The sequence below is a fragment of the Thunnus maccoyii genome, chromosome 5 (genome assembly GCF_910596095.1).
Source record: "Thunnus maccoyii chromosome 5, fThuMac1.1, whole genome shotgun sequence".
NCBI lineage: Eukaryota > Metazoa > Chordata > Actinopteri > Scombriformes > Scombridae > Thunnus > Thunnus maccoyii.
Window position 1 is genome coordinate 11188107 of NC_056537.1, and position 15938 is coordinate 11204044.

Below are 15938 nucleotides of genomic sequence, written 5' to 3' on the forward strand. Positions count from 1 at the left end.
GCATAATATATTCAAGTGTTACTTGAAGTGATAAGCTATCTGTAGCAGAAAACTGAAAATTTAATGATTTACAGCTACAATTAAATAAACATCTGCTGCGGTAACAGCAAATTATATTCTTATTACTAAAGGTGGTTCCCTTCAGCATGTTACTTTTGAACTGTAGCCCAGATCAGAGACCTGGTTGTTCTCAGGTCATTTCTGCCGCTTAGGGCTTTTCATTGTGTAACCGTCTTAATTCCTACTTCAAGATGTAGCTATAGAGTCTGTAGCAGGATTGGTTATCCAATGTTTTGACACTACAGAGAGAAGGGAAGAAAAGAGAGGGAATTACCATTTGTGAGTAAGGAATTACAGTGGCATTTCTACATGTCTAACTTTTACAAATGGTCATAGACTATTACACTATGACTTGTGACCTGTGAACATAATAAAAACGTAACAGGCACGTAACATTTCCAGCATAGAATCATACATGAGTGAATGTGGCAGCTACAGGTCAGCACGCAAGTCCGTTCCCGCCAGCTCTCTCTGAGCCTTTTCTACTGTAAGAACAGTATCAGGTTGCATTGTCCCTGATGGATGTCAAAACTATGTCTAGTTTCGCATCCGGGATGGTAAAACAAATGCACAACGCTCTGCTAACACTTAGAGAGAATAATCCGGTATATTTACCAACAAACAACAAATCGTAAGCCACAGTGTGACCTTCCCTTACAGTTAAATAGAAAGCATCAAATCAAAGAAGCTTAATCAGTGTGCAACAAGAAAAAAAGTGTGAGTGATTAAAGCCATGCATATTTGCAGCCTCAAGCTTTTTCCCTGGTGTTTTTCTTTAAAGGGAGATCAAGGTTTAAGTCAAGCACATTATTTAAGAATTGCATCCTAATTAAAGTGTAAACAAAAAGATATTTCTAGCACTGTAACCAATGCATGTTGATATTATGAACACAAATAGTCAAAACCTCTGCTACTTAAAGAGCTGCCTTTGAAAAATAAGGTTTAATAAGGTGAGTCCAGACAATCAACAGCCATTACTGAGGTTGATAAAATAAATCTATACCAATAATAAGAAGAAGATGTACAGTAGATACTGTGAAGCAGCAGGTTATGGAGCAAATTGTGCAAAATAAGGTGCACATCAGGGCTTTTAATATAGTGTTAAATATTGATTCATTATGTCTTCAAATGGCATCGAACCTGTAACTCAATCTGGATATCATGACAACTTCACAAAAACCTTTTTCCATCCACCATGTCCAAGCCACTTTCACTCCTTGAGGACTTATGTACAATTAATTAGTGGATCAAAGGTAAGTGTTGTGTGGAGGGGGGATAGATAGTCGGATGTTACCTAAAGGGATCGGAAAATGTGTCATGGGACAAGTGAGGTAGACTAATTGAAGGCAGCCACCCCCGTCCACGTCTGTCTTCAACTATAGATGACCTGATGACAAGACCCACATGTGCTGCTGTCTCTCTCTAGATAGAGTTTCTACATTTAAAACTATACAGTCATGGGACACACAATGAACTGTCAGACATGCACAGGCTGCTGTGGGACTCTACAGTTACAGAGTATTGGGTGACTTTCCGTTAAACTGAACCGACCCTGGCGTTGGACTTGTAACACACATTAAATAAAAGCATGTGGGTTAAATTGAGTCCAGAAATTGTAACTTTTTAATTAAAATCCTACTTTTCCTCTTTTTATCTGCTTAACTAACCTCCTGAAAGCATCTCAAAGACAGCACAGGTTGAAATCTGTTTAATGAAGCTGCAAAATCCAGCAAACGCTAAGTCAATATTTGCATCAATTAATGCTACATGTCACTGTTCACCACTGAGCCCTACAAGAATTAAACAGCAACACGTTATATCAAACTAAAGTGTCATATCTTACCTTCAAACCCCAAAACACGCATCAAGTTGTTATCGGCGGCGAATAGTGTTTTAAATATTCCTAAAGCCAGGCAACAAGTTCGGCTTTTTCGTTTTTTATATATTTAAAGGCCAGATAAAAGTACAAATTAATTAAATTACACTGATAATAAATTACCTCCCAGCGCTCAAAGACATAGGTAAAATTGCAATTACAGTGAAAGCACAAGTCTCCAATCCGCTGCTGCCCGCAGGACTCACTTCTCCCTTTGATGTGCATCGCAGCCTGAGCATAGACGAATGCTGCGTTCACTGAAGTCGGAAATATTGCAATTATAACATGAGCGGACAACAAAATGGTACTCTGGGAATCTTTTATTATTACCATGAGGCAAATATACCGTATGTCAGCAAAAACTTCATTATATATATAACATGTATCAGGGTAATTATTTGTGATTGCTTTGACACATCTGCCAATATGTGATACTAAGTGGATAACTATTATTGATAACTGGCTGTCAAAAATTGTAAAAATAAATAAATAAATAAATAAAAAATAAATAAATAAATACGTTGTTTTTGCATTAGAAACTACTGTATTTTCCAAGCTGCATTAAGAAATTTCTTATCATTTAATTGTACATTAAGTGTAAGATGACAGCAGTCACTCATGGAGATGAACAAGAATCATCAGCCAATTCTGGCGCTTTAAGGAGCTTTTTTGGTCTCATTTACTTTTTATAGTTGAATCAACCATTTATCACCCTACTGGCATTGAGAGCATTTTAAAAAAAAGCTCTGAAAAACCCACTGTACAGTGGTTGGTGAAGATAGTGAAGCATCTTCCATACTTTAAACCTTGATTTTTATTTATGTATTTATTTATTCATTTATTTATTTTAAAAAAGGAGTTGGACACCAAGTCTAACAGAATCACAACTGTAAATACACACCAATGTTGCTCCGTGTCTGCTGGCTCAAAATTAACAAATGCAGCTTAAATAATGCATATTGTTGCATGTTTCTATTTTCATTAGTTCCTCTTTCTTGATAAAGTTATTGAAATAGCATTGCAAAAACAAATTGCTTCATATTTGGTTGGCAAATTATTTACCACAATATTTATGGTATATAATGGTGATTAATCACCACCAACATTTACTTGCCCAGAGAGAATCTTCTTACTGTTACACATAGCCTAACCTTGTTGACAATTGATTTCTAAAACAATAGTGATTCTGTGGTTATTCTGTGGTGCCCATATGGCTATGTCCAATTTGGTAGTGACTCCCCACTAAACATGGATTTATGCGTTTGTTTTGTAACAGCATGAACACAAAGTATTGAAAATGTTTTCCATTAGAAGGGAGAATAACTTGCTAAAGCTGTATTTTAATGTACTCAGAAGAGTTTCCCCACCCCAAGCAATTTTAACCCAACGTGAAACCACCTAGCTTGTTTTTGTACAGACCACTAACTAACCACAACACAAACAAGACAAACTTTTCTGCAAACTTACCCTGCATCCCCAGGAACTTATCTTTTTATGCCATTTTTACTTAATTTAACTCTCGCCTCTCTTTCAAATCTAAGTAAACTCTTAACGTTAATCAACACGCTGTTGTTGTAAAAACATAAATACACCTCACAAATGTTAAGTGAGTTCAAACCGGTTCTAGCTTATGACACTATCGTGGGCGTGTGTTTAAGGACTTGCTACCTGGGAAACTTGACTTTATGAGGACATTTGAATGCATCACGTTTCAAAAAACAGCAGCTGGCGGAGGGCAGCCGCTGGTCACACGTGTGGATAATGTACCCGTGTAAATGCAAATTAAGAAGAGATGTGTTGGCCCTTGATTTCTAACAAAATGTTTTTTACACGCTCCTCTATTAAACTATGAGATTTTATTAAACTACCTGATTGATATCCCCTCACATATAACGCGCTCTGGTTGTACCTGTGTTCATCTGTAGGAGGCACTAAACATGCGCGAATACAGCGCGACGGGTTTTTCTTCCTTTTGTCCCGCACCAGCTTCTGTAGTCACTGCGAAAACATGGCTTCACACACAAGCAAGGCATTCCTGTCCTTAGGTCGAATAAATGTTCCTTGTTTTGGACTGCAGGGCTCTGTGAGCAGGGTCACATACGCGACCGCTTTGACCATAAATTCTCCTCCTGGAAATAAAGGTGAGTTTTACAGGAGCTGTTCAATAGTTAACACTGATTCAGAGTTATATAGCTGCACGCTAAGCTAACTGCCTCAAAAGAAGTTATGTTACCAAGGCCACTTCAGCTACCTCCTCACCTGTGCATCGACGACTGCAGTTAGAGTGTCTTTCTAACCTTGACAGCTGAGTAATTAGTTTAATTGATACATCTGATGTGCATTTTAAATGATTTGTCCTGTGTGTGTGCTCCTATGTGTCCGTCATTCATTATGTCACTAGTTACCTTGATGTCATCCTATCTCCTCCCATCACAATTCACACACATTCACCCACAGTAGAGTCAGACAAAAAAAGGTCAAAATATACTGAATATACTGACTAGGTAAAAACCTAGAATATGTGAAAGAGGTTTTCCTGGCTGTAATTATTCCTCCTGTACATACTGATTATTGAAAGATCCCCTTCAAATGTGCTTTCAGTGTAAGTGATGGGGGCCAAAATCCACACAGTCATTTTGTGTAAAAATGCATTTCAATTTTTATCTGAAGTTTATATGAGGCTTCAGCAGTCTGAGTTAGTCATATCAAGTGGATATCTGCCACATTTACAGTCTTGTGTTTCCCTGTTGAGCTGCAGTGGAAGTATAGTAACAAAAATAGGGGATTAGGCACTAAAAAGACTAACGTTGAAAGATATCTACTTGATTTGACTAATTTGGATGGCTGAAGCTCTATATTAGCTTCAGATAAACTTTTAATTACATTTTTGCACAGGAGGGCTGTGGATTTTGGCCTCCATCTATTACATTGTATGTGCATTATGAAGTATGAACAGGAGGAATGATTATGGCAAGAAAAACTACTTCAATATTCATTTGGTCACCAGACTGTTGTTTTAAGACAGACTTGAAAATTGTGAACCTGTCTTCACGTCACAACTGTATTGATCCCATGCAGGGATATTTTGGTGTTACAGTAGCAGAAGGAGGTACAAAGACAGATGCATAGTCTAGAAAATGGACATAACCTAGTTAAACTAGAAATATTCAGTATATGAGCATCTACCATATACAACAAGCGGAAAAATAAAAAAAATGAGGTACTATATAAACTACACACTACACTACAGGCTGGATTTTTGAGGCCGATATCAAAATTTTGGGAGTTTTAAAAATCTGATGTGATATCTCAGCAAACGGTAACATTTTTTATTAACGCATAACTAATGTTTTTGATAAAGATTCCTGTTTTTAAAGATTTGCGACCACGATATGCACTGCATGGGACATTTCGCAGTTGAAAAATAAACTTGCCATTGCTCTATTGTGAACAAATTATGTGATGTCAACAGCTGTTTCTACATTACCTCATTACCTCAACATGTTAAGGTATTTTTGTACTACAATGTCTTTATATTATATTATACTGGTCAGCATAATCAATGATACTGATTTATCTGTAATAAGCTGATATCAGCCATTTATGGATGTAGTTGTTATATACACCACCATACATAAATATACTATACATAAATACTCCATACATACACCGTACACTAAGAACAGAGTCACAAATAAAGTTAATTCAATAAATAGATTAAAAAAAATTGTACTTGTGTCAGCAGGTAGCAGTTTTAGCAGCATTAAATAGTTATTTATTTTGTGATATTTTTAAGTTAAAACAGTGTATGAGTGTTTTTTTTTTTCTCAAACAAAGTGGCTAAACTTGAAATATTATCAATCTTAGGCCTTCCTGAGAGAGGCGGCAGAGGAGCATTTGGAAGAAAACCCAGGCGAGATGTAAGTTTTCAGCATTTGTGTCTGTTTTCCAAGGCTGAATATAATAATATGCATTAATATTCTACTGAGAAAATCTTTAATAAGAAATTCATGTAAACATCTGACTTGTCCGGATAATTATGATTTAAAATGAGGGAAGAATCATGTCGCTAGAAACAAAGGTCATGGATTTCCTGTCACTTAACCATTGATAAAGCTTACTTCTGTCTTCCTTTTTGTTTGGGGTATCAGGCGGGTCAGCCCAGGACAGACAAGATGCCAGTGAATCAGGACTGGACTGCAGTTTATCCAGCAGCAACCCCCTTCAGAGCGAACTCTGTCCCCCTACCTGTAAGGATGGGCTACCCTGTGAGGGGAGGTGTTCCACCAGAGAAGAAGGGCAACCTGGAGCTGATCAAGGTCAGATTTCATTATTTAACATCAACGTGATTGCTGGTTATAGTTTTAGAAATGAAGGATGAAAAATGACAAGTATTGTATTAAATAGTCACACAGGTACTACAGATGACTAATTATTAGTCACTAAATTAAGTAGAAATGCAGCAATAGATCAATTAATAGATCAGGCGATTTAAAGAAAGTATTTTGATAATCGATTTAATTGTTATTTTTTAAGCCAAACCTTCTTTGGTTCCAGCTTCTCAAATGAGATAATCAGCTGTTTTGCTTCGTCATATATAAAAATAAATTGAGTATCTTAAGATTTTGGACCATTACTCGAACAAAACAAGCAAATTGAAGTCATGGTGGGCTCTGAGAAATCGTGAATGCCATTTTTTTCCACAATTTTTTAACATTTCATCAACTAAACGAATAATTTAGAAAATAATCAGCTGATCACGAAGCTGATAATGAAAATAAGTGTTAGTTGCAGCCCTATAATTAAGTTGTAGGGCTATTCGCACATGATTCAAAATATCTTCTACAGACTCTTACTCATACAGTTGACTGTGAGTTTCATCTGCACTGTACATACAGTGTATGTGTGTCCTGTCTGTATTTATTGATATTAAGCCACCAGTATTCATGCTGACCAGATGAGATAATTGAAGGAGGGCAGTGCTCCTGCTGCGCTGATGCTCTGCCGCACGGCTCTGATGGCTCTGCCTCTGTGCCCGGATTACTGAGCTGCTGTGTCCAGACACCAGCTGCTCCATCTGGACTCGAGCCACCAGCAGATCCTCTACTTTCACCCATCACAGCTGGAACCCTGCCGTGCAGCCTAACCATACAGACTCCATTCCCTTAATGTGCCACAAGGGGATGTGTATCACCTACTTGTGTTTGATGCTGAAATATGAAATATTATTTAAAAAAAACATAGCTCAGATAGTCGATATCCTCTACTCAAAGGATGTAGGGGGTACATTTCTCTGCTTTATTTACCATCCCCTTTAAAAACCTGAATACTAGGATATAAATATGAGATGCTCCACACATTATCGATGTTTTTGTTATATGAGCAGTTGTGCATCTGAACATTCATCTCTCTCTCCCTCAGATACCAAACTTTCTGCACTTGACACCAGCAGCCATCAAGAAACACTGTGAAGCTCTGAAACGTAAGTTCCTCTTTTAATTGTCAACAGTATCTAAAAGCTACTTATTATTGTGTGATGTGATTTACCAACAAATTATTATTTATCTAGCCGATTTATTGGCTTATTGAGTTTAAAATGTCTTCCTCTGCCATCAGCATTCTGCACCGAGTGGCCGTCTGCCTTGGACACCGATGCCAAATGTGACCAGCACTTCCCTGTTAAAGTAGAAAGCACAGACTATGTGTCTGCCGGCCTGTCTGTCAGAAACCCTTCCGCTCGTATCGTTCATCTCAGAGTGAGTATCTCTGAAACGGTTGTGACCTCAGTTTTTTATCTTCAAAGTGGTTCTGTCAATGCACAGGAAGTCAAGCGTGGAGAAACATCTACAACGAGATTATAGATTTACAGTGAAGCATAATCACCAGCTGACATCATGTCGCTATGACTTATCTACAGATACATTCATTGTCCAGTGACCTCAAACCAAAGAAATAATGCCATGAAGTCCACAGAGAGATTACAGTCCCAGAGAATTATTTCACATTTCAGCATGTTGTGATATTCTTGTTAGTTTACTGTACTTTGTTTTGTTTTTTCATTTCTTAAACAACTTTATTTTTTAGCAGAGTAAAGTAGCAAAACATTTTGTCATTGACATATTTGTTTAGACATTTTAATATTGCTCTTAACTCCACCACCCACCCCTAATGCATCAATATGCAATCCTCCCTCAGGATAGACACATATACACATAAACACAAAATATGGAACCAACAATACGTAAAAAAGAAGATACAAACTTAAGATTCCATGAAAAACCATAGAAGTTATCATCATATACAATATATAATTGGTCTGTTAAATATACCAGAGTAAGAAGCAATTCAATTCGGGGATTCTGAATATCAGTCAGCAAATTGGATTATGCTAATGAACACATCTTACAAACACACCTCCTCATGAACAGGTGGCCTTCATCAGGCTTAAACGAGCAACTTACGACAAGTTCAGGCAGTCAAGAGGGTTTGTTGAATCCCGTGTAGGATTTTCTTATTTTCCTCTCGTTGCTTTGTGCAAGAACAAATATAAGAGAAAGATAAGAGGCCCATTGGGCATGAGGCTCAATAATGCTGTTCTGCAAAAACCTCTTTTTGCTCCTTTGATGGGGCTACACATTTAAACAGAGTAATCATAAAGGCTTTTGTGCTGAAAAATATGTCAAAAGAAACACCGGATTACACCACAAACACACACGAAAATGAACTGTCATTGATAAAAATATAAAATGTGTCATTTTCACCATTAATCACCAGCCATCTGCTCCACTGACACTTTGCCTTAGATTATATTCACAAGGTAGGAATTATTGTGACATTAATCCGAGTGGATTAGGCAGATAGATTGGAGGGAAAATCTAACAGAGTTTAGGTTCTGAGCGAACGGACTGAGCCCAACCCAACATTTTCAGTTTAATTAAAATTGATTCAGTCCTTGAATGACAAAATATGTATGGTCCGACTGCCTTAAGTTATTTTCTATCTAGACAAAAGTAGACAGGATGAGAGTAGTGAGGGAGACAGAAGGAAAAGCCTGGAAACAAAATCTGTTGCAGGGTGTGATCCCAGACCACATGTGGTTCCAGAGGCAACAGATTTTGTCACTTTACCGTCTCTATGCACATTTGTTTAGACACTTTTAAGTGACCTCACCTCGGTGTTGTCAGTGCGTGCAGTATTGTACACAGAACACATGCAAACAGGTCGCTTGTATTACCTATAAACAAAGTTAACGTTGCATTGTACAAATTATATAAGTCCAGGCCACGAAAAACAATGTAATCGGGGCGTAATCTGTTGTTTTCCATCTCTGCACTCCACAAGGGGCTTAGAGGTTATTATGGGCCACAGCATAAATAAAAGCTGTGATTTCATCAGTCAAAAGTATAAGAGTTTAATCAACACAGTCAGAGCTCTGCACAGGTTAGAAAAAAACATTGTTTTTTAGTTTTTTAGTTATATTGTGGTTTTATTTTATTTAAAAAGAAAGATCCAAGCAAAAGAAAAATTACATAACAAAATGACATCTGCCATAATCTTTTTTTTGACTTTGAGTATTTATACATCCTGGTATATCCATCTCAAACATTTATATGGAAAACTGTAACCTTAACAATGTCAGATTTCTCATGTGATTATCTTTGGTGTCATCGCTGTCACAGATAAAGCTGTCCAGTTTGAATCTGGATGACCACGCACGGAAGAAAATGCTCAAACTCGTTGGGGAGAGATACTGCAAAGATACTGATATCCTCACCATCATAACTGACAGGTAAACATTAATGCCTGAAAATTATCTATGAATCTATCCTCAAAGTGTGAAAAACAAAAACAAAATTAAAGTTTTTCCCCTTTTGTCTGTTCATCCCCCTCTCTACCAGCTGCCCACTGAGACAGCAGAATTATGACTATGCCATGTACCTGCTAACTGTCCTTTACCACGAGTCCTGGGTAAGTGGAAACACGATAGTTTTTTCTCTACTCTGTTGTGACTGAAGATGACATGAAGCAGGCAGATACAGCAGTCAGCCCCAACAAAAACTAAGCCAACTGTCAGACTGAATAATGATGAATTTAGTGACTCTCAGGCTATTGTTGCCAGGCCATCCAGAGACCCATATCCAGCCTCCACCTTACCCCAAACCAACTCTAACTGGGGGTCAGCTGAAAACTTTTTTGATATTAAGCCACCAGTATTTTTCTCAGTCTCTTTTTATGTAGTGACCTTTCATCTTCTTTTGACAAGTACCCATTCATTTAAAGGGTGGTTGCTGTCTGTCCTCATTTGTACCAACAGTGTGTTTACCCTTTTTAAAAGGTTTGTCTAAGATCAGATGAATGACAATGCTTGATCTCATACTCTTCAGCATGTAATATGAAAACCATTTTTGCAAGATTAACCGTAGTACACTTAATTGACATATCATGCAGCAGAATTCACTTGCAATGGTGTAAAACTAGTCTTGCCAATACGTTGTTACCTAAACTTGCACCACAAGTTATATAATTTATAATAATGCATTCTGACAACAGTGTGACATGGTGAGATAGCTTATAATGGGTCCATGATCAAGTTCAAGGGCTAGCATGTTGGTGTTAGCTCAAGTGTCATTGTGAATGTACCAAATGGCACAAAAGAGCGCAATGAGATTTTGTTAGAATATGAAAATAGTCAATACATTGTAGGAAAAACCACTTTGCATTAACTGTATATGTTAAACATTGTTTTAACTGTAAAAGTTTGTTTTCCTTCATCAACATCTTTGGTGACATTTGCATACAGCTAGCGACACGGCTCAGTAACTTTTACCAGGGGAATTCTTGTCCTTCTTGCTCTGCGATCTGAGAGACTAAGCCCATTAGGAAGGTATCAGAGTTGAATGGGCAGAAGGATGGCAAACAGCAGCATTGTCCAGTTGACATTTCCCCACAGATGGGAGGAAAACAGACTCTCCTATCAGGTGTTGACCTTGGTACTCATTCACAGTAAGCCAACCATGCCACATCACAGAGGCCTGCCACCAGGCGCTGTCCACATTAATTTGCAGCCAGCCACATAAAAGAAAATTACTCCCCCTATTGTGCAACCTCTGCCTTCAGGAGCTTTTCCCATCATGGCTTAGTCACATAAAAAAAAAAGTTGTTTTTTTTCTCTCAGTGGGGAAAGGTGTCCGAGCCAGGAAGCAGAACACTGTCCACTGCCCTTTTGGACACACAATGGAAGGCACAGTGCTTGTCCAGCAGGCTTGTGGAAGCTGTGAGAGTGGCGTAGCGTTCAGGTTGTAACGCTAGCCCACAAAGAGGCCAATTGTTAGAAGCCACTGAGGTGATTTTATCTCCCCACTCAGGGAGACAGACCTTGCCCGCTAATTCCAATGTGTGCTAATCCAGGCCAGTATTGGAGCTGGTCGCTCAAAGCTGCCTCTAACGTGGAGGGAAATTTACCACTAGAGGCACTGCTTCTGCTTTTGTGCCTTCATGCCCAACACCTGTCCTCTCCCCTATCTCAATATATAAATATTGTATGGCAGGCACGCCAATGTTTCCCTCAACTGAGAAAACAGGTTGCCATTTGTCTCCTGGCAAGTTATAAATTCCTTAACACTCTGTCAGACAAACTGTTGAGAGATGGATGTTTTTGGACAACAATAGAGGTCTTACGGTACAGAGGAATTAGCTGTATCAGGCTATGTCCCTACACAGGCAATAATTGTTCAGTCAATTGTTGGTTTTGGTCTTTTCATTGGATTTTTTAACACTACGTAAAAATATAGAGTATCACTAGATTTAAACCTTTCCTTTTTAAAATCAAATGTATAACTTCTCCTGTATGAGAATAATCTAGAGATCCGCAGATGATGTTTTGATCTAAAACTAATACTCTCGGTTAAGTAGGTCTTCATTATTTCAAAGTACACAACTGATCCATTCTCAACTATCTGGTGCTCTTCACTCACATGAGCCTGGACTTGATCCAGACGGGATGTTATGCGGATCAGATGCGTATGGCAGTAATGACGGTCATTAACCTCAAACACCTGGAGATCAGCAGAGCCGAGGCTCTGTCGCTGCCCCGCTATAAGCTGCTGCACAGTGAGGTGTATTGTTCTCAAGGGAATGTGATGATAGCTAGACAGGCAGCAGACATACGACTACATATGGAGAAATACTATCTCTGTGAGAGGAGCATCAAAGAAGGGGTGAGGGGTGACCAAGGACCCCCATATTTTACATCTGTTTCTATAATATGTTCCAAAGTAGAGTACTAACCTGAACCTTGAAACAGTCATATTTAATATTTCTTTCCACACTGCAAAAAAACTTAACTTGTTTCACATTTAGAGCTATTTTTTTTAGGTCAGTGTAAAAATAATGATTATTTGTTGTTTGTAAAGGTCACAAATGTTCTTTTTTTTTCTAATTTTTCAGAAAACGGAGGCTTGGGAGGCTGAGAAGACTGTGGCAGACATGGAAGAGTACAGCTGGGAGGGCAGCCCATCCCAAAAAAATATCTTGGACACACTAGTGCGCATGAAGGTGGCAGGGGAGGAGGAAGGCGAGGAAGTACGAGAGCAGCTTCTCGGAAGAAGAGAGGTGCAGGAGTATAAGGACTCTGTCACGAGGCTGAAGAACGAAGGAGAGAGCGAGAGCACCATGCTCCAGTACAAAGAGGCTGTCAAGAAGGTTTTCAACCTGTAATGTATTTACACGAAGACAATGACCAAGAGCAGCAAGGATTAGACCTGTGATTGGGTCAAAGGACATTAAAACATTTTCGAATACTTGTAAAAATACTTGTCACATCTTCAACTATAGTATCAATAACATATAGCTGATTGTAGATAAATACTGTTCAGATTCACATCAGGATATAAAACCTCCAGAGTTCCATCTAATGTATTTATTTACCAAAGTTGATTTACTGTCATTGTTATTTCAGGTGTATGATGATGTCTTTAATACAAAAATAAAAACCTGATGTGTGCTATTGTGAATGAGTTTTTGTCTTTGAATTTCTCTTGCTCATTGGGTAAAGTATTTATGTAATAAAAGCCTCATTTAATCAGTTCACCAACTTAAGCTTCCAACCCACTTTTGTCACTATCAGGGTGAGGAGAGACGCCCCAGTAGAAAAGATACATTCAGGAGCAGGCTGTTGAAAAGTACCTCACCCTTCTGAAAGAGTTTTGGTCTGTGGTGCACTTTTAGATCAGCAGAAACCCACTGCACTGGAGGGTTAACCACAAGGCAGAAGATAGTTCATCAAGCCCTACTAAGGATAATACATTGTTGATGATCTGAGCAACCCTTGAATGGTAGATTTTTTTTGGTTGGAAGCCGCTATTAAGTCCCACTTAAAACCTGCATAAACAACTGGCCAGTCCTTGAGGTTTGGCATCAACATCAGTTTAAACTCATTGAAGTACATCAAAATATAGGTCAGCCAAATGGACATATCGTCTTTCTAATTGCCGTTATCAAATGCACTGGTGGAATTCGAGACTTCTGTTGAAAATGTGTGCAAAAAAAAAAGTGAACCAAAGCAATGGCAGCAACTGTATGTTTTTTGGCAACATCATCTAAATCATGTACTACCTCTGACCAGTCAGTTTGAATATTTTACAGCATCAATGCATCATTTGACATGACCTACATTTTCATCCCTTCCTGCTTAAAATAATAGCAAAATTCTTGCTATTAAAATATTCCATTATAGAAAAACAGATCAAAAACTAGTAAAAATTTTAACATCTCAAATGTCTCTTCATCCTGGATTCCATTTTTAAAATAGACTAAATGTCAGTTTCAGCTTTTTTTTTTTTTTTTTGGCCCCACTTTCAGGAGCTCTCTCTGACCAGGACATACTTTATCAGACGCATGGAGCCTCTTTTCCCTCTCCATGACGTATGGTAGCGTCCCATCCTCTTCCTCTGACCCCTCCAGCTCACAACCAGCAGGATGGAGCAGCAGCAGCTCAGCAACACTGTGATACAGATGGCCACTGCAACCAGCAGGGTGTGAGCGGCTACATGCCACTCTGGTCCCAAATCTCCTACGGTGTCCTCTCCGCTGGCACCCTGATCTCCCTCACTGCCTGCAGTGTGGTTCCTCCCCAGAGTGCCCTTGGTGTCATTGGGGTATTGCTTGCTGCTCTCTATGTCGCCCATAAGTGCTGTGGACGTTGGAGGGCTGGTGGCTGACTGAGAAAAGGTGGTGGTGTATTGATAGGTAGAGGTGGATGTGGAGGGCTGTGTAGTTGTGATAGCCTCCAGAGTGGAAGTGGAGGGGGAGGCAGGAGCGGTTTGGGCATTGTAAGGGTCGAGGGTGGTGGCTGTGGTGGGAGGTAGAGTAAAGCTGGGTGTGGGAGAAGTGCTCTGGGTTGTTGTTTGTGCATGACTCCACAGGGCTGCTGGAGGAGCCGCTGGTGTGGAAGACAAGGCGGTTGTAGTTGTGGAAACTGTTGAAGGCTGACTGGTGCTCTGCGGTGCAGAGGTGGTGAGCACTGCTGTGGTGGAGGGTTTAACTGTGGGTGCTGAAGTCAGAGGTGAGGGTGGAGGCGGGTGAATGAACTGGCGCTTGTCTGAGGACAGTGGCTCTGAAGCGTTGACTCGGCCGTAGTGGTGGGGTAACACGCGCACATTGGATGTGAAGTATTTTCCAAACACCAACAGGTCAGGATCCACACCTGGGACATGAAGTGATTCATGGTTCAGTCTCCTATATGCTTTTTTTTTTTTTTTACATGCTGCATTATTAAAAGTTGGTCTTAATATTTTGATTATGTGTAATTAGTGAATTTCTACTTTTCTAAAAATGGGAAAAATACATAAATTAGCGCATTGACCCAAATAAAAGATGTTGTGTTATTCTGTAAATTACATTTTAAAAAGTGGGGCTTGACTTTTATACAATTTAGAACTTTTTGTGTGGTATTGAAATAGTGTCTTCTCCAGTCTTTCCTGACATTGTTTTTTTTACTGGGTTTTTAAAAGTTGGCCTCAATATTGTCAGTGAATTTCTATTTTAAAAAAAACACACAAAAAACATTATGAATGAATTCAAATGTAAAAAGTTCTATAGCTTCCATCACCATCATCATTGTTACTGTTATAATAGTTGTAGTAGCAATATAACATTAGCAGCCTATGTTTGTAGTTCTTCTTGAGACTGTAATAGGCCTTGTTGAGGCTTTAGTTGATATGCATATGTGTTTATGCAGACTGCATTCCTAATAATACAATTTGATTATCGATTAGAGATTATATTACTTACCTTTTGTGATATTATAGAGGACAACGTTGCCTCTCTGGCTGAGAATACAGCTCTCCAGTGTGGGACAGTGCAGGTGGAAGCAGTTTTCTTGAGTTGTATCATAGTGAAATATGGCCAGATTACAAGAAACTATAAGAAGAGGAAAGACGATAAATCAGGGTGAGATGCACGTATAGAGGATAAAACAAAGAGAAAGCAGCTAAATACACGGTTCAATTTGTGTGTCTATTAGGTTGATTGAGAAACATTACTCACAATTTCTCGTAAGGCAGCAGGTCCTGCTGCATTTCAGCGCGGTCTCCTCTTGGTAATACTTCAAAAGCTGCGCTCCTCTCCTCTGAGACTCCTCAATGTCGATGAAAATACCCGGGAAGCGTCGTATCCAGCAGTTTTTATAATAAGATGTCGGTGAGCACCTCGATTCAGTGTGGCCCACAAGACTCAAAACCGTCAGCAAACCCCATGTGACATTCATGGCGCGTAATGTGAATCAGACCATGTTAAATTACAATGTGGGCAAAGCATGGACATATCTGACGAACTCTGTAAGGTTGATTACTTGGAGTTGACAGGCATGAAGTGGAGTCAGTGGCCTGGTTTTACTGGTGCCAGTCCCTCTCCAGGTGTGTCACAGCTACGCACCTGCAGGAGGTGGAGACCCAGCCGTGCGTAATGTGTCCAGGCTGTGCCACAGTGCAAACTTTCAGCCTTG

The 15938-nt window shown here is 39.1% G+C and overlaps 3 protein-coding genes across 11 annotated transcripts in view; 1 reads left to right on the forward strand and 2 right to left on the reverse strand.

The window, feature by feature from the left end:
* The window catches only part of kcnq1.2 (potassium voltage-gated channel, KQT-like subfamily, member 1.2), a 185452-nt gene extending 181047 nt beyond the window's left edge, over positions 1-4405 (reverse strand). For 7 of the 9 annotated variants that reach the window (XM_042411208.1, XM_042411202.1, XM_042411209.1 and 4 more), the window contains exon 1: positions 3404-3818. The gene's annotated coding sequence lies outside the window, so the exon portion shown is untranslated. Of the gene's footprint in view, positions 1-1903; positions 2137-3403; positions 3819-4195 lie in introns of those variants that run through there. The other 2 variants (XM_042411204.1, XM_042411203.1) reach the window with 2 other exon arrangements.
* Positions 3906-12948, forward strand: mrps35 (mitochondrial ribosomal protein S35). Its single transcript, XM_042411214.1, has 8 exons — positions 3906-4077; positions 5804-5856; positions 6088-6255; positions 7358-7418; positions 7553-7692; positions 9616-9725; positions 9835-9904; positions 12383-12948. Exons 1-8 carry the CDS (start codon positions 3945-3947, stop codon positions 12650-12652), a joined length of 1005 nt encoding a protein of 334 aa, XP_042267148.1. The 5' UTR covers positions 3906-3944; the 3' UTR covers positions 12653-12948.
* An 843-nt stretch (positions 12949-13791) lies between these two features.
* LOC121897310 (MANSC domain-containing protein 4-like) lies at positions 13792-15701 on the reverse strand. Its single transcript, XM_042411718.1, has 3 exons — positions 15482-15701; positions 15227-15355; positions 13792-14639 (listed from the first exon to the last, which is right to left on the reverse strand). The coding sequence occupies exons 1-3, from the start codon at positions 15699-15701 to the stop codon at positions 13792-13794; spliced, it is 1197 nt and encodes a 398-aa protein (XP_042267652.1).
* Positions 15702-15938: the final 237 nt, after the last annotated feature.

What these genes read in the sequence shown, in the direction of transcription:
- mrps35 (XM_042411214.1), top strand. Translation starts at nt 3,945, where the DNA reads ATGGCTTCACACACAAGCAAGGCATTCCTGTCCTTAGGTCGAATAAAT. An exon ending in GCAACCTGGAGCTGATCAAG is followed by an intron (nt 6,256 to 7,357) that starts GTCAGATTTCAT and finishes TCTCTCCCTCAG; the next exon opens with ATACCAAACTTTCTGCACTT. An exon ending in CTCGTATCGTTCATCTCAGA is followed by an intron (nt 7,693 to 9,615) that starts GTGAGTATCTCT and finishes TCGCTGTCACAG; the next exon opens with ATAAAGCTGTCCAGTTTGAA.
- LOC121897310 (XM_042411718.1), bottom strand. Translation starts at nt 15,701, where the DNA reads ATGAATGTCACATGGGGTTTGCTGACGGTTTTGAGTCTTGTGGGCCAC. An exon ending in CTGCTGCCTTACGAGAAATT is followed by an intron (nt 15,356 to 15,481) that starts GTGAGTAATGTT and finishes CTCTTCTTATAG; the next exon opens with TTTCTTGTAATCTGGCCATA. An exon ending in CCTCTATAATATCACAAAAG is followed by an intron (nt 14,640 to 15,226) that starts GTAAGTAATATA and finishes TTCATGTCCCAG; the next exon opens with GTGTGGATCCTGACCTGTTG.